Here is an 18461-nt window from a genome sequence, read left to right on the forward strand (position 1 = left end):
TCATGGGTAGGATCACGGCAGAGACACTTCTCTGTCCTGAGATCCAGTCGGTGCCTCTGAACCTCCCTCCTAGCACAGTGGTTCACTTTACCTACCATTTCTGAACAAAATTCTTATGAAATTTTCAATGTCATTAAAAATAGTTACTGGGTTATACTTCTTGAGCTTTAAAGAGGAAGTACTAAAATAATGCAGAAATATGAAATTAATTAAAACTAATCCACACCATCTTGGGTGGTTCTTCCTCTCTGAGTAAAAGTTAATGCTTTATTTTGATTGCAGTAACACAAGGTGAAAAGAAGGCACCAGGACTCACTCCAGGCCCCGCCCCTTACTATCCAGGGGCTGTGGGCAGACCTTTAACCTCTCTGAGCCTTGCTTCCATCATTAACACAACAGGGAAAAGCCTACCTTGATCACACAGAGGGGCATCATGAGAATGAGCTGAGATGACATGAAGAAAACACCCGGCATTGTGTTTAGTACACAGCAGGTGTCCACTAAATGGCAGTTAGATTACCACTGTGTGTTAGTCCCTCAGTCCTGTCAGAGTCTTTGTGACCCCATGGCCCATAGCCTGTCAGGCTCCTTTGTTCGTAGAATTTCCCAGGTAAGAATACTGGAGTGGACTGCTATTCCTTTCTCCAAGGAATCTTCCCAACCCAGGAATCAAACCCAGGTCTCCTGCATGGCAGACAGATTCTTTACCATCTGAGCCACCAGGGAAGGCCAGATTAACCATTACTACTGGTAATAGGCTAAACTGCTTCCACCTAAAAGAGTCAACTGTACTAGATTCAGACCACATTCTATAATTGTTCCTACAACAAAAAATTGCCCTTGTTTTGCAAAAAACACATTTTCTCGTATTTGCTTTAAAATCACAGAGGGCCACTATGGGCAGCAAATATTTCTGCTGGACAAAAAGGATCTATCTGAACTTATTTTGAAACGCAGTAGAAATGCAAGCCTGTTTTACTACAAGACTGGCATCTAAACTTTCTTGTGTGAACAAGGAAGAGTGAATGGAGGTCAGGTGAACTACTTTGCCTTCCTAGGTCAGCTGGTTCTCACGGGCTGTGACATCTTACCAGAAAAAGCATAGGTTCACACTGAAACCTCCTCCTCGCTGTATGAGGTTAGGAATTATGCACCATGTATGTGGAAAAGTTCATCTTTCAAAGTATTTAAAATGACTGGAGGCGCCTTCTCTATAAAGAGGCAAGAAATCAAGATGGAGAGTCACTTCCTACCCTCAAAGCTGCTCTCTGCTTCACAGAAGAGAAAACGGAAGGTCTGCATGTAGAAAACAAAACGTCAAAACCCGACACTTGTGTAGGAGAACCCCAGAGGGCTATACATGTTGTGAAGCAAGTTCATGGGTTATTTCCTTCTGTGAGTGAGAAGCCGGGGATTTCCCATCTAGGACAGGCCTCAAAACTGATGGTGACGAGAGGAACAGATAGAGTCCAGGCACCCCAGACAGTGCGAGCCTGGGGCTCAGGCCAGGAGCCATGGGCACTCCTGCCTCTTTGGCCCTAGTCAACTCCTCTCAAGCCGCCCTTCCTAAAGACCCCAGGCATGGGTCTCTTATCAGGACAGGCGGGTCCCTGCCTAGAGGAACATGTGTGGGGAGGAGTCTGGCCTCTGTTTTAGAACATCTACTCTGAGAACTGAGGAAAGAAAGCCATCACCCTGTGCCAGAGACCCCAGCAGACTCGGCCAGGGAGGGAGGTGAGCCCTTAGCTGTGGGAAGGAAGGTTTGCCAAGTGAAGGAGGCATTACTTACTGACTTGGCTCTTCCGCCACGGCCTCTGCACTTTCCTGCTGGGCGATCCTCTTCTTTTCTTCTTTCTCCACCAGTTTCCTCATAGGGTCTTGTAAGCTCTTGATTGTGATAATGGGAAAGAAAACAAAAGCAAAAGAAACATCAGTTAAAAACACAACTGCCACTGGACCCAGTCATCAAACCTTGAATGAGATGTAACCTTGAACCAATGAAGTCAATAGGAATGAAATCTTATGTTCTTGGCCAATGAAGTCAATAGGAATGAAATCTTATGTTCTTGGACTCATCCAAGAAATATGAGCTTGTAAAGGAGAGCTGTTTTGTCACTAGATTTATGTTTTCCCTTTTGTGATAAGTTATTCAAAAGAAAGCCTGTTGGCAATTGCTAACTTTATTTTCCATCTTTAACATGCAGCTAAGATAAACACTCTGTTCTGTCTGCAGCCCACACACTGACAGAACAGAAGTTTGCTCTCCCTCAAAGATGAGACAATTTTATTTTTAATTTTGTTTGCTATTTTGCAATCTAAAACAGCTTATTTAAAAAAAAAAAAGAGCAAACAAACTCCCCCCCCCACTTTTTTTTTTAAAACTCAAAATAGTGGCTTAACATATTCTGACAAGTTAACTCCCACGAGTGGACAGAGAAGGTGCATCTAAATCTTCATAGATTAAGAACAGGTGAGAGTCTTGTTTTGGCAAATAATTTCTTTGAGTAACTGTTCTTAAAGTTTATTAAATATTTAAGGAAAAGTTTTGTTTTTGTTTTTTTAAAAAGCAACTGCCTAGGAACTGTGCACCAGTGACAATGCCTGAAAAAGCAAAACATTCCTGTTAACAACTGAATAGTGAGTTACACAAAAGATCTCTATTTCTGGCCCTAATTATAATTCAAACAAAAAGCAAGTATCTCAAGATACTTATCCTGCTTCTATTCTTATAACTACTAAAATCCAAGTCCTCATCCTTTGGGTCTTCACCTCTCTGTTCCTGTCTCCCTCATTCTCATTCTTCACTTTTCTAGCATGACACACACACAGAGGAGGCAATTACTTCTCATTTACCAATGGATGACCAGAGGGCTGGGCGAAGATGGTTTGAAGGCTGAGTCTCGGCAGAGCAGAGCTGGGGTTGATTTTGGAGTCTGCTATGGCTTCCTGGCGGGTCAGATGGTAAAGAATCTGCCTGCAATGCAGGAGACCCAGGTTTGATCCCTGGGTCGGGGAAGTGGCAACCCGCTCTAGTATTCTTGCCTGGAGAATCCCATGGAAAAGAAACCCGGTGGGCTACGTCCATGGGGTTGCAAAGAGTCAGACACGACTGAGCGACTAACACTTTCAGTTTTCATGGACATCAGATGGATGCTTGGTGTCACCTCTCCTGCCAGAATAATTTTCCTATAATGCCCAGGTCATCATGTTACTCTTTTTCTCACAGACCCATAGTACTTTCTTATTTCTTTCCATTTCTAAACTTTCGTGAGCAAGTTTTAAGATCTTCTAAAATGTGTTCCTGTCCTGCTCTTCCAAATGCCTTCCCACCAACCGCGAGAGACTTTCCATTCAATCAGGCTTCTCTCCTCCTGGTCTCCTGTGTGCAAGTTGCTCTCTTCCCATCATTGCTCATTCTGCTGCTTTAACCTAAAGGCTCTTTATTTTTGTTGTTGTTGTTTAGTCGCTAACAACAAAGAGTTGTGTATGACTCTTTGCGACCCCATGGACTGGGGCTGGCCAAGCTCCCCTGTCCATGAGATTCTCCAGGCAAGAATATTGGAGTGGGTTGCCACTCCCTTCACCAGGGGATCTTCCAGACCCAGGGATTGAACTGCATTAGTGGTGGATTCTTTACTGCTGAGCCACCAGGGAAGTCTAAAAAACTCTCTTTACCTAACTGTTTATACTCGAAGTCCTATCAGTTTTTGCAAAGCCCAGACCAGTTACTACCATTTTCCATAAATCCTCATTCACTGAGCATGCCAAAGTCCAGAAAGTCAGCCCATCTCCAAACTGTAGATACATACGGTGTTATTAATATTTTATTACACACATTCTATATTAGGATTTGTTTCTTAAAAATATTTTTTAAATTAGAAAAATGACAAAACCACATGTAGAATGTTTGGAAAGCGAAAAAAGGAAAAATTATTCATAATTTCATTTGCCTAAAATTGTGAGTTATTATTTTCATATATTTCCTTTCTGATTATTTTCATACTCATCTACTTACATAATTGGAACCCTTGTTTGTATAGTAGATATTTTTATTTTGTATAGTAGGTATTTTGTAGAGCAGAGATGTCCTCTTAACCAATTTATGTAGACATTTCATGTTCAAAACAATTACAGTGCAGAATGTAAGAAAGATTTTATATCTTAAACACTGATATTGAATTAAAAATATAAATGTGCATTCATTGTCAATAATCTAGATTCTCTTTAATCTAAGTCCCCTGGTTGGGGTTCTGAAGCATTTTCTTGCATAAACTACAACCAAAAAGCCCTGCCATCATTTTTAATGATTCCCTGATCCTGGACATTTAGATGAGTACACTCAGTTAGCAGTGTTTAAGCACATACCAAGGAACAGGGACTGTTTTGGGTGCTGGGGATCCATGGCGCACATGACAGACAAAATTATCAGCAAGTGGTGAGTCCAGGCAGAGAACTGAAATAGGGGGCTAGAAATTGACTGATCATAGTCTGCACTTCCCTTTCACTTTTCACTTTCATGCACTGGAGAAGGAAATGGCAACCCACTCCAGTGTTCTTGCCTGGAGAATCCCAGGGACGGGGGAGCCTGGTGCGCTGCCATCTATGGGGTCGCACAGAGTCGGACACGACTGAAGCGACTTAGCAGCAGCAGTAGCAGCAGCAGCAGTCTGCATGAATGTCCTCTTTTAGAAGTGATATTTCAACTAAGAGCTAAATGGCGTAGAGGCAGCTACAGGCAGCTCGGGAAGACCACGGGGCCCATGTGCAGAGGCCGAGAGGTAGAAACAGCTTGGCTTGTCTGGGCTGTAGTGTAGGGGCAACAGGAAGAGTCTCATGAGACCTGGATAAGGAGGCCAGCAGGGCTCACACAGGGAGACTGTCCCTTTACTCACATTCCTCACTCCTTAACATTCTCCCCCCATTAGTTTCCTCACGCTCGTTTGCTTTTTCCATCTCTCCACTGCACGACAACTAAATGGAATCCACGATCCTGGCCTGGAGGGGGAAATGCTGTGAAGGGCAGCATTGGGACAAATGAGGCAACTGGAATATGGGCTGCACTCTGGGTGTTCTCTCTTTCTGTCTCTCTCTCTCTATACGCAGACACAGACACACCCATAAACGTCTGCTAAAAGCTGGGCACACAAGTGTATGTAAGTGTATCTTAGAAATGTGCACCCACAGGAGGAGTTCAACAGATGTCAAGGACTTACTCTTTTCAATTGAGCTGCCAATCATGGCATTGTATTCCTACACACACACACACACACACACACACACACACACGCACACACACACACACGCACACACACACACCGCTTCCAGCAGTTTTGTTCTCTAAAGAGTGGTCCAACCCCAGTCAAAGTGAAGCCAGGAGAGTTTCCAGCCAGTGCTCCGATGGCTACATGTCTCGCTTTTAGGTTCTGGGACACTGGCTCAGGCCTGCCGGTTGGCCCTGGTTATCTCCTCCCTGCGTTTCCTTTGTATCCAGCAGCTCTGGTGGGGCCAGGGCGGCCCTCTTAGCCGCCGTGTCTAGCTGCCACAGTGCTTGCCTAAGCCCCTGAGATGCCCTTGACAGCTCCACGGTTATCATCCTTTCTGTCTCTAGGCTGACCTCCCCTCAGAACCACACTCCAGCAGCTCTCAGACAATCCCTTTGTAATGTAAACCACTTATTCCTTCTTTTCAACCCCTGCCCCTGTTGGGCCATTAGCAGGGACTCAATTGTTGGCTCCCTGTCACCACAATCACAGTTAAGTCACTATTGTTCTTCACCCACAGAAAGGCCGCGGTTCCAATTGCTGCTTTAATTTATTATTAATAATTCCTGTGACAATCACGCCTTTCTTCCTACTATTACCATTGTCCTTAAAACAATTTGGTTGTTGTCACTCAAGAGACGTACTGTGTATGCACTTGTTGGCTGATAAATTAATGTACATAAGGTTAAGCTGCAAAAATTAGAGCTCTTTAGACAGGACATTCTAAGGCTCAGGAGAATAATATGAAAAGGTTTGTAAAATCATAAGCAAAATGAATACTGAGCACATGGGCTTGTTCATTAAATATCAGAATTTTGAACTAAGGGGACTCATGTGTATATATCTCTATATAATTCATGCACAACAATTCACTCATTTAAAGTGTACAATTCAACGGTTTTCAGTGTAGTCCCAGTTGTGCGATCATTACCACCATCAATTTTAGAACATTTTCAGAAGGCATCTCTTGTATTAAGAAAGAGACTTAGACCAAACTAAGCTATAGGTTCCTCTACAGAGCAATGGAAAAAACCACACACTACCACATATGGAACTTGTTTCTTACAAAAGATGGCACACATTGAAGATATAAAGAGGCTGGGAGGAACTCTGAAACATTGCGGAGGACAAATCATGCCTGCCCTGCTCTCTCAAAATTAGTTCCTGGGTGTGACTGTCCGATTCAGGATATGCTACACAGTGAATCATGACTCTTTCCCAGGTTTGATGACAAAGGCCCAACTGGGGGCAGGGGGTTGGAGGTGAATTCCTCAGATTATTTTCAAGTCCATAACTCAGCTGAAAACACTTAACCCTGCAGCATCCTTAAAAGTCAGAGGTGACAGCATCTTCTGTGTAACACGAACATCTGCTCAAGCAAAAGGAATCTCAGAGGCCTGGCTGACTATACTGACCAGGCAGACATCAGATGGAAGTAGTTTGAATCACTGATGCATGCCATCTTCCCATCCATATCCAGAAATAACATGTCAAAGCATTCTGTTTCTAAACCCCAAACCTTCTAGGACCTTCATTAAAATTGCTTGTGAAAATCACTGTGCATTAGAATTGATACAGCCTCGTGTAAGACAGAAAGGTTCCCTGTGAAGAAGCAAATGTCCTAGACCAAATAATCTTTCTCTCTTAGGGTTGCACTGACATGCTAACAGTTTCCATCAATGCCTAAATGGTTTCAGGAAGCACACACACAACATGTAAGATCAGCATGACAGAGGAAACGCACAGACCGAGCTTGCAAACGTGTCTCAGAGAGGAAACAGCTTAATATAATAATGGGAGTTACTACTTCCTGTATTAGAAAAATAAAAGCAAGAGCAACATTCATCTGAATGAAAGAAAAACTACTCGGCAAAACAAATTTCACAGGCAAACACCAGCAGCCAGCCCTCATCTAACGACCTACATGTAATGTTTGACAGGAGGGTCAAAATTAGACATTTTCTCTAATTTTAATTATGACTTTTAATTTTCTTAGGCTACTTCTCATTAATTACATGATATGTATATAAAGGTGCCAAACAATTGTTTATAAAAGGAAATAAAAGCGCTCAAAATAGCAAGGCATGGTGAAAAGATGCTGAACTCAGTTGGGCGTGTGTGCATTTGTGTTTGTATAATTAGTAGCACGTGAGGAATAAAAAGCAGAGGCCATGATGATGTATACAAGGCACATAATTTATAGATATTTAGCACACATGTCCTCCCCACCCATGCAGCTATAAATTTATAAAGGCTATGCAAGAGACACAGTTAATCTAGCCTGAGAAGGTACTCTTGAATCCTACTGTAGAACAAAGGAGTTAGACAGTGAAATTAGAGAAAAATAAACACAATCTATTCTCTAAAATAAGATGGAAAATTGGTACTAAGAAGGCATCACACTGCAGTGGAAAGAGATGGACTTTGAAAAAAGCTTCATGCTACACAATGGAAAAGGGCCTTTACATCTTGGGAGTCTCTGTTTACCCATCAGAACAAAGGAGGTAAGTTATCCATTCTTGAGACATGTGTGGGTGTGGATGTGTGCTAAGTCCTGACTCTTTGTAACCCCATGGGCTATAGCCCACCAGGCTCTTCTGTCCACGCGATTTCTCAGGCAAGAATACTAGGGTGGGTTTCCATTTCCTACTTCCGGGGATCTTCCTGACACAGAAATGGAACCTGAGTCTCCTGCATTGATTGGCAGGTGGAATCTTTACCACTAGTGCTGATTAAGTGAGATAACACTATTGCAGAGTACCAAGCTCAAAGTAAGTACTCAAAAGGTGTTTTATCAATGACTTTAAAGATCTAAAAGGGATGCAATGTCTTAAAAGCTCATTTTGTGTTCAGTTTAGTTCCGACTCTTTGCGAACCCATGGACGGCAGCATGCCAGGCTTCCCTATCCATCACCAATTCCCGGAGCTGGCTCAAACTCCTGTCCATCGAGTCGGTGATACCATCCAACCATCTGATCCTTTGTCATCCCCTTCTCCTCCTGCCTTCAATCTTTCCCAGCACTAGGGTCTTTTCCAATGAGTCAGTTCTTCACATCAGGTGGCCAAAGTATTGGAGTTTCAGCTTCAGCATCAGTCCTTCCAGTGAATATTCAGGACTGATTTCCTTTAGGATGGACTGGTTTGATCTCCTTGCAGTCCAAGGGACACTCAAGAGTCCTCTCCAACACCACAGTTCAAAAGCATCAATTCTTCGGCACTCAGCCTTCTTTATAGCCCTCCTCTCACATCCATACATGACTACTGGAAAAACCACAGCTTTGACTAGATGAACCTTCGTTGGCAAAGTAATGTCTCTGCTTTTTATTATGCTATCTAGGTTGGTCATAGCTTTTCTTCCAAGGAGAAAGTGACTTTTTATTTCATGGCTGCAGTCACCATCTGCAGTGATTTTGGAGACCAAAAAAATGAACTCTGTCACTGTTTCCACTGTTTCCCCATCTATTTGCCATGAAGCGATGGGACCAGATGCCATGACTTTTGTGTTCTGAATGTTGATTTTTAAGCCAGCTTTTTCACTCTCCTCTTTCACTTTCATCAAGAGGCTCTTTACTTCCTCTTTGCTTTCTGCCATAAGGGTGGTATCATCTGCATATCTGAAGTTATTGATATTTCTCCCAGCAATCTTGATTCCAGCTTGTGCTTCATCCAGCCTGGCATTTCGCATGATGCATTCTGCATGTAAGTTAAATAAACAGGGTGACAATAAACAGCCCTGACGTACTCCTTTCCCAATTTGGAACCGGGTAGTCGTTCCATGTCTGGTTCTAACTGTTACTTCTTGACCTGGGTCAAGCAAAGAAAAACAGATTTCTCAGGAGGCAGATAAGGCGGTCTGGTATTTCTATCTCTTGAAGAATTTTCCACAGTATGTTGTGATCCACACAGTCAAAGGCTTTGGCATAGTCAATAAAGCAGATGTTTTCTGGAACTCTCTTGCTTTTGTGATGATCCAATGGATGTTGGCAATTTGATCTCAGGTTTCTCTGCCTTTTCTAAAACCAGTTTCAACATCTGGAAGTTCTTGGTTCACGTACTGTTGAAGCCTGGCTTGGAAAATTTTGATCATTACTTTGCTAGTGTGTGAGATGAGAGCAATTGTACAGTAGTTTGAACATTCTTTGGCATTGCCTTTCTTTGGGATTGCAATGAAAACTGATCTATTCCAGCCCTGTGGCCACGGCTGAGTTTTCCAAATTTGCCGACATACTGAGTGCAGCATTTTCACAGCATCATCTTAGGATCTGAAATAGCTCAGCTGGAATTCCATCACCTCCACTAGCTTTGTTCATAGTCATGCTTCCTAAAGCCCACTTGACTTCTCATTCCAGGATGTCTGACTCTAGGTGAGTGATCACACCATTGTGGTAATCTGGGTCATTAAGATCTTTTTTGTATAGTTCTTGCCACCTTTTCTTAATATCTTCTGCTTCTGTTAGGTTCATACTGCTTCTGCCCTTGATTGTGCCCATCTTTGCATGAAATGTTCCCTTGGTATCTCTAATTTTCTTGAAGAGATCTCTAGCCTTTCCCATTCTACTGTTTTCCTCTATTTCTTTGCACTGATCACTGAAGAAGGCTTTCTTATCTCTCCTTGCTATTCTTTGGAACTCTCCATTCAAATGGGTATACTTTTCCTTTTCTCCTTTGTCTTTTGCTTCTCTTCTTTTCTCAGCTATTTGTAAGGCCTCCTCAGACAACCATTTTTGCCTTTTGGTATTTCTTTTTCTTGGGGATGGTCTCAATCCCTGCCTCCTGTACAATGTCATGAACCTCTGTCCATAGTTCTTCAGGCACTCTATCAGATCTAATCCCTTCAATCTGTGACTTCCACTGTATAATTGTAAAGGATTTGATTTAGGTCATACCTGAATGGTCTAGTGGTTTTCCATACTTTCTTCAGTTTAAGTCTGAATTTGGCAATAAGAAGTTCATGATCTGAGCCACAGTCAGCTCCCAGTCTTGTTTTTGCTGACTGTATAGAGCTTCTCCATCTTCGGTTGCAAAAAATATAATCGATCTGATTTTGGTGTTGACCATCTGGTGATGTCCATGTGTTGAGTTTCCTCTTGTGTTGTTGGAAGAGGGTGTTTGCTATGACCAGTGCGTTCTCTTGGCAAAACTCTTTTAGCCTTTGTCCTGCTTCATTCCGTACTCCATGTGTTAGGTACAGAATTCCATGTCTCATACATCTCCCAAAATGCAGATAAACACTGTCATTCTGATTTCCTGAAATGGACACAGAGACTCAGGGGAAGTGAAATAACTTGCTTAAGGCCAGTCAACCATTCGCAAGTAGAGACAATATTTGAATCCAGGTTTTTACAGTTCTACAACTAGTTAAGAAATTATATTGAATAGCCAAGCCAAGAATATTTACTGAACTCCCTTTTCATCTAAAGTGCCCATGAGATGGAGAGGACTTCATTCCAAATTCTAAAGGAAGGGCCATGGGTTCCAGATACCCGAAGACTGACATATAAGAGATGCTTTTGTTTTCAAGTGAATACTTCAAAGCGCTATTTTTAATTGAAGGTTTAGAGCTGTACTTTTAAAATGCTGTACTGTACTTTTAAACCTTTAAAATGTTTGTGTATTTATTTAGTTGTCTGAGCTGGGTCTTCATTGCTTTTCTCTAGTTGTGGCCAGTGGGGTCTACTCTCTAGTTGTGGTGTGTGGGCTGCTCACTGCAGTAGCCTCTCATGTTGCAGAACATGGGCTCGAGGGCACATGGGCTTCAGTAGTTGCGGCAAATGGGCTCAGTTGCCCTGCAGCATATGGGATCATCCCGGTTCAGAGATCGAACTTGTGTTCCCAGCATTGGAAGGCGGATTCTTTTACCACTAGACCACCAGGGAAGCCCCACAGAGGTAATTTTTAAAAGCGGCAATTCTGCTTTCTCTGCCCTCCTGCCTCATGGCCAGAAGGCCACCTGGAAGAAGTACCATGTGACAGAATGCAAGAAACATAAGCATCTCTGTTCCCAGGATCTACCACGTACTGAGCATGTGGCCTTGGGCAAATTACTAGACCTTTCTGAGCTTCAGTTTCCTCATTTGAAACATGGGAACGAGAACAAGGATGCCCACTTCCCCAAGGCTATTTTGAGGATTAACTAAAATATATGCGCTTTCTATATGTCAGTGCTGAACCTAACAGTATTATTCATTATGAGATCCAACCTTGGTACATCAGAGTCACACGTACCATGACAAATTCTCCTAGACACTACTGCCCTTCACCCTTAGCAGAGTGCCTGGCATAAAGTAACTATGCACACAATGATGATATTCTTTCCTTTTCCCTCAAGGAAAAGCTGGAAAATGAGAAGAGATGGGGGATGGAGAAACATCCCGCTGTTGTGAACAGGGCCTGGGCTACCAGCTGCCTGGAAGAACCAATGTCAGTCACAGGATGGAAGGATGAATGGATGAGCAGCCACGCTTGGGCTTGTCCATCTCCGATTTCAGTGGGAGCTGTGGTCAGTCTCTCTGCCCCTCCTCTCCCGGTGACCCAGCTGCATCCCAATTTGCTGTCTGCAATGATCTGGTCTGGAGCAGCTTGGGGGAAAACATTATTCTGCTAAATGCTGTGTAAAATAATGACACTGAGAGAATACTTGAAAGTCTAAAAGGATATTCTGGATGTTCGCCATGAGTAATTGCCATGTTGAGGCTGGCAACTAAAATTGCATCGCAAAGATATTTACCCAATTTTCATAAAAACTATTATGGCTTTATTTTCAAAGCAAGTAACTACAGAGCCATGTGGCTTGTCAGTAAATGCTCAAGTGATTAACTGAGAAATGTGGAGGTGGGTGGAAGAAGGCTGTTAGGCATACAGATTTGAGAAAAACAAAATTTAGAAAAAGATGTTTTTTGAGTTGTGAGAGCTGAAGGCATTTCAGTCTCTAGAATGATGATCCATATCATGCTAAGTCCTTGACCCCAGGAGAGAAAGGACGGAACATTGGCACATCTGTTTCAATGGTTATTTTTGAACATGCACAGTTAGGTTTTCAAATTCAGGTTTCCTTAAACTCTTGACACAGAACAAGGCCAGCTGCAAAGGCAAAGTGCATTTTTTAGTATTAGCCCTGTTTTGGGGGTAGGAAGTCCTCCTACCCTTCCAGGGTGCAGGCTGGCCCTGCCCTCTCCTCTTCCTGGTGGGAACGACCTGAGCCAAGACCAGGGCCTGCAGGGCAGGAGGGCTGCAGGGGTGTCTTGGGGAGTAGGAAGGGAGGAGGTTGGTTTCCCTGGGCAAGGTCTGTGAGGCCTACTATCCCACTGCTATTCACAGCCTTGCCTGTGCAAAACTAATAACGCAGGGTGAAAACAGGGGGCAAGGAGGTAGCTGAGGGCTTCCCCAGTGCCTCAGTGGTAAAGACTCAGTCTGCCAATGCAGGAGACATGGGTTCGATCCCTGGGTTGGGAAGATCCCCTGGTGAAGGGCATGGCAATTTCCACTCCAGTATTCTTGTCTGGAAAATCCCATGGATAGAGGAGCCTGGTGGGCTACAGTCCACAGGGTCGCACAGAGTCAAACATGACTGAGTGATTAACCGACGATAACAACCCAACACAGAAAGTAACTGGAGCTGGGCTACAGAACCTGACAACCACAACAGGCCCTTCTGTGCTAATACTGCCAATGGCTCTTCTCTGGACCTATCCGTGCACTCTTGCTAAGTCACTGCAGTTTGTGCGAGTCTCTGCAATGCCATGAACTGTGGCCTGCCAGGCTCCTCTGTCTGTTGGATTCTTCAGGCAAGAATCCTGGGGTGGGTTGCCATTACCTTCTCCCAGGGATCTTCCCAACCCAGGGATGGAACTGGTGTCTCTTACGTCTCCTACATTGGCAGCTGGGTTCTTTACCACTAGCACTACCTGGGAAGCCCCTTCTGGACCTATTAAAGAATGTCTAATAAGTACATCCCTACCATCCCCACCGCGGGCTCCTGGTGCTACCACGGAGGCTGCCACTCTCGTGAAAACTGCCACTGCCACCACCACACGGCCGGGCAGTGGCGGAGCTGGACCCAGGCTGTGCTCCCACATACTTTGCTTTATCCCATTATCAGAGTCCAAGACTGTTTCCTCCCCAAAACCCTGCAATGGGGTATACCACAGGAATACACTCTGCAACTATTTCCATTCAATATAGGTCCTCAGCCCTTTCCAAATACAAATGCAGAAGGACATGCCTTCCCTTTAACCAGCATCTCCCAGGGAGCCTGTCCATGTCTCCAAAGGCCCCACTGCTTCCTCTCTGTAAAGACAACTGACTCAGTCCATGTGCCGGCAAGCCAGAGAGCAGAGACAAGGCCAGGATTTTAGATTTTCCAAAGAAAAGCCACTTGACTCCTAAGGGCTTTTTTTTTCTTTTTATGTTTTAATTTTTTTTTCTCCCTGACGCCTGTTCTGGATCTGTGGGGAGATGTGTAAGTAAGTGACATCCTGAAAGGATGAAGCAAACGTGACCACATCTGAAGGCTGGTAATTGAAGACGGGTACTGCTTTCCTACAGACAGCATTTCTTGTACTTTTTCCCCCCAAAAGCTTTAAACTCTTAGTCTAAATTACTTTCTCTAAAAAAGCTTTCAAGATAGGGCTAGTCACATTCCATTCCTCTCCCCATGACTTAATAACTTTTACCATGTAAAAAATATTCCCAGGTGATTTGGAATCAGTGTAAAATGAGCACATCAATGATGATTATTCATGCAAAATATGTATGTTTAGTAACATTGTAATGAACCAATACATATTTATTGTTTGAAAATATGAGATTAGGGAATTTCTTCTTCTATTGGAAACCACTCAAAAGACAATTTCTCAACTCTCAGTTTGAGTTGTTACCATTATTAGATTAACAGGGTTTTTAAAAAATAATTTAAAATTTTAAGACTAAATTTTCCATAAGGTTAACATGCTACAAAAATTTATTTATCATAAAATTAGAATGACAAAGGAATATGTCAATAAGCATGGAATCAAGATAATCATACCAGGCCTGAGTAAAAATGTCATAGCTGTTATTCCATAAAACAGTACCACAAAATATTTCTAAAATATCAAAATAGTCACTTGGAAAATTTTCAAGTTGTGTGAGATAGAGACTCAGTTCACTTTTATAAAGAAAATATAGATATAAAAATATTATATAAGAAAGAATTACACGTATTTTCTAGAGAAAGGCTTATAAGAAATAAAACCTGAACTCCTGGGATGTGAGTTACATCCCTGTAATTCTGCAACAGAAGACTCTTTGCTCCAAACAGCATGCACCGACTGTTTAACACATTCATTATCATCCTTCATCAAGCATAAAACTAACAGTCAGGAAATACAGCTGCAATGGCACAATTACCAACACACGGAATACGCCCTGCAGCAAAGAAAGCAAATGAGTTGCTTTTCATTAACAGAGCTTGGCACACCTCTCCAAAGATATTGTTTTCTTTCCAGCCAGTGTCTCAAAAGGCACTTCAGGGGCTATTTGCTTAGGTAAATCCAGGGAACACGTAAATCATGAAAATATTTATTTAAATTTCAAAATATTCATTATTGATATACAGTGCCATTCATTCGTGTGTGTATACAATATATGTAGATACATCAGTATATGTATTGAAAGATGACTTGATCAAGTCAAAATCTTTTCTATAAAAGGCTTGTATTTTTAAAACATTATTAGTGCAAGAGGGTTGGTAAATCAGGTTGTAGTCTATATTTGAGTGTGATACATAGGTATTCATGGTTTTCATTCTCATAGTCTCTGGCATACAATATGATATGCAACATGCCTCCATCTAGGCAGTAATGGGCTGGGTAATAACAGGGTTCTATTATATGGGTTTGAGTCCATATAAAGAAAATAATTAGCTACTAGCTTCAGATTCTAATATAACATGTCATCACTGAAAGCTTAGATGAATAGCATTCTAAAGAGGTAATAAAAGCACACTTTATTTGGTTGACTTCTGGACATTTAACATTCTTAACATTATTATAATCTTATTACACCTTAACAGATGTATTACTCCTACTGAATTTATATTATAATTAAACTGTTACTTAAACCGTAATTTAAGGAAGGCCTGGGGGATGTAAAAGGCAATGGGTAATCATCTGCCCCAAATATTTTGAATTATATCCTAGGGCATGGCCACCAGACTCACTAAATTCTCTGCCCAGAAATCCTCTAGCATAATCAGCTCAGTCCTCTTCGCAGGAAAAATAATATCACAGAAAAATTTAAGGAGTCAAATTTTCCTCAACACAGGAGGCCAGGGATACACAGGGTTACTACTGTCTTAGTACTTTTGTAGATATGGTGACATTATGAACATCTCAAAATCAAAGAGGTGTTTTAAGGCAACAAATAAAAAGAAAAGAAAGTAAAAACTTCTTAATGTTTCGTTAAGCAAAATGATGAGACCTACTTACAAACTGCCTGAAAAATTAAAAGGAAGGTATTTTCAAGATGAAGTTTAATGAGTTCTCTCCTGATCTCTTCCTTTCAAAGATATTAATCTGACCTGGCAACGAAGCACCCAGCATTCTGTCATCATTCTGAAAATTCTTCTAGAATCTAAATCACTTCCTTATCTCAATATGCATTCATCCACAGCAACCATCAGAAAGCAAAATGACTCCACCTTCAGTCGTGATGCTGAGAACCTGACATTTTGCATACATGCCTTTTGGGTTGAGAAATCACTGAGTTTAGTATTGATGCTTCAATTAGGAAATATGACTGCAGTGTTAGGAAAAAGTTATATTCTATATGGGATGGTACTCACAGAATAAAATACTTGTTAGAAGAGAAAAAAGAAAATACCTTCCTAGGTGAATATATTTTAATGAGTAAAAGGTGACAAAGTGTACTAGGCTTGCATAATCTTTTCTTCAGCAACATCAAACAAGTATTTTAAAAGGAGCTGGGCCAATCATTAGGCTCAGGATCACCACAATTCATCTCCCAGTTATAAGTACCAAGGTTCAACCTGTGGTTTTGGATGCTTGTGGCTTTTGTTATATTGAATACTGATGGGATAAAAAAGATTCTACTGGCGAAGGGGGGGGGGATAATTATCTCTTTGACATTATGAGTCTGTTATAATAATAATGCTTGCTTCAATGTACATTGCTGATGATAGAAACAAGACTTGACTTTTTATAAGATTTTCTAATGGACTTTCTAGCTTTCATACCTTTAACGTGGTAAATTCATATGGCTGATAACCCCTGAAGCTCTCATGGATGGCTGCCATAGTGTGAGAAGTTTTCTCCCAAAAATGAAGCAGAGTGGTCTGTAAAGAAAGACAGGAACGCCATTAGCATTTGAAATGCCTCAGATCTAGTCATGGGCCCTAGAAGAAGTGTGTCCATCTGTGGCTTTCAAGGTCTTCTCAAATAAGATTTTGACTCACCTCTGCAGCCTTGTCTCCTATCACACCTCTACTCACACCCTGTATTTCAGCCAAACGTCACGGCTCCCTGTCCCCTTACAGCTCACGCTGCTCCGCTCCTTAGGAGGCTCTCCTCTCCATTCTCTTTGTACTCATCTGATCCATCCTCCAAAATCCATCTATTCTCTTTGTACTCATCTCATCCGATCCATCCTCAAAAACCCAGGGCTGGTCATTGACAATGGACTTCTGTGATCCCTCACCCAATTCCACGTCTCGCTCTTCAAGCCTCCACTGGCTTTTTGGTGGATCTCATTTCACTTAGCACACCCTGTTCTGTCTTTGAGGCAGAGAAAATATAGTCAGATGTTACTGTCTCTGACTTCCTTTCTAAACTCCAAATTCCCTGAGGACAGGAAATCTGGTCTTCTCCATTGTATATAACCTACAACCCCCAGAGTCTTCCCCTACAGCTGATAGATGCAAGTGCCATCCTGAGGGAACGCAGAGGCAATAAGGAGACAAACGCAAGTTCATTAGATTAATGAGGAAGTGACTGCGGCGTGAGAATTACAGGCAACAATGCTAAGAGAGTTCAGAGGAGGCTTACTGAAGGAGGTAACACATTGTTGGTGCATCAAATGAGCGTAATTTGGGAAGGTACAAGTGGAGAGCGAGGGCACTTAGGCAGAAGGAACCACCTAAATAACGGCAGGCAAGTGGGGAATTACAGTGTACGCTCAGGCAACAGCTAATATTCAGTCTGATTAACTGTAGGATGAATCGCATGGATACAGAAGCCTGGCAGGCTACAGTCCATAGGGTTGCAGAGTCGGACATGACCGAAGCAACTCTGCACACAGCACAGGATGCTAAAAAGGAGAGATGCAGGAAGTAAATTATGACAAAGGCAATCAGAACTTCCTCATGCCCAAATCATACTTTGGGCTCAAGCTCCATTTTTTCTGCTATCTAAAGCTTGTCACATTCTTGTTTCATTGCGACAAACATTTTTCACTTTGTTACCTGGTATGTTGCTAGCATATGAGACAAGAGATTGCATCTGCTCGCTCCCAGAAGATCCACTTTTTGACACACATCCATCTTCAATTTGTCAAAGCTTTTTTTGGCAAGGCGAACTTGTGTTTGCACCTATGAAAGTAGAAAGAGAATCTCTGACCCACTCAAATTCAAATTTTTAAGTGATAAAAATTTGTCCATGGAAAAAGACCAATAGTAGGATTATCTCTTTCAAATATTCAAAACACTTTTGAAAATTCAGGCAACTGAGAAAACCCTATAATATCTACTCTTAACTTCCAAAGGACCTAAATGACAGTATTGTATATCGATTTTACAGCAGACGTACTATCTTGAGAATATTTTTCTCAGTCGAATGTTAGAATTCCTCTCCTCTCAAGGCATTCACAAACTGACCACAGTGGGCAGGTCTGGAAAGTCACAGTGTGGTAAGAGGACAATTTTTCGCCCGTTGTTTTCCTATGGTTCTTTGAAGCTGATGTCCCCATATACTCTTCATTACCTTCCTCTAAAATAAACATCTCACATAACATGGTACATTTGTTAAAAAATATGAAATTAACACTGATACAATCTTATTAACTAAACAACAGATGTTATTCAGATTTAACCAGCTTTTTCACTGTCTTTTTTTTTTTTCCTGTCTCGAGATCCAATCTAGGATACCACATAGGAAATTGTGATGCAGCCCAGAAAACTATCCCCACAGATAAACTTTCAATGTTCTA

General features: G+C 42.0%; 1 protein-coding gene across 27 annotated transcripts in view; it reads right to left on the reverse strand.

The window, feature by feature from the left end:
- ICA1 (islet cell autoantigen 1) overlaps positions 1-18461 on the reverse strand; it is a 165574-nt gene that overhangs the window by 31614 nt on the left and 115499 nt on the right. For all 27 annotated transcript variants that reach the window (XM_060414521.1, XM_060414518.1, XM_060414511.1 and 24 more), the window contains 3 exons: positions 17719-17844; positions 16495-16593; positions 1790-1887 (listed from right to left, as the gene is read on the reverse strand). In XM_060414521.1, the coding sequence (XP_060270504.1) occupies positions 1790-1887; positions 16495-16593; positions 17719-17844 (323 nt within the window). The remainder of the gene's footprint in view (positions 1-1789; positions 1888-16494; positions 16594-17718; positions 17845-18461) is intronic.

This window comes from Ovis aries, chromosome 4, assembly GCF_016772045.2.
Source record: "Ovis aries strain OAR_USU_Benz2616 breed Rambouillet chromosome 4, ARS-UI_Ramb_v3.0, whole genome shotgun sequence".
In the NCBI taxonomy this organism is placed as follows: domain Eukaryota; kingdom Metazoa; phylum Chordata; class Mammalia; order Artiodactyla; family Bovidae; genus Ovis; species Ovis aries.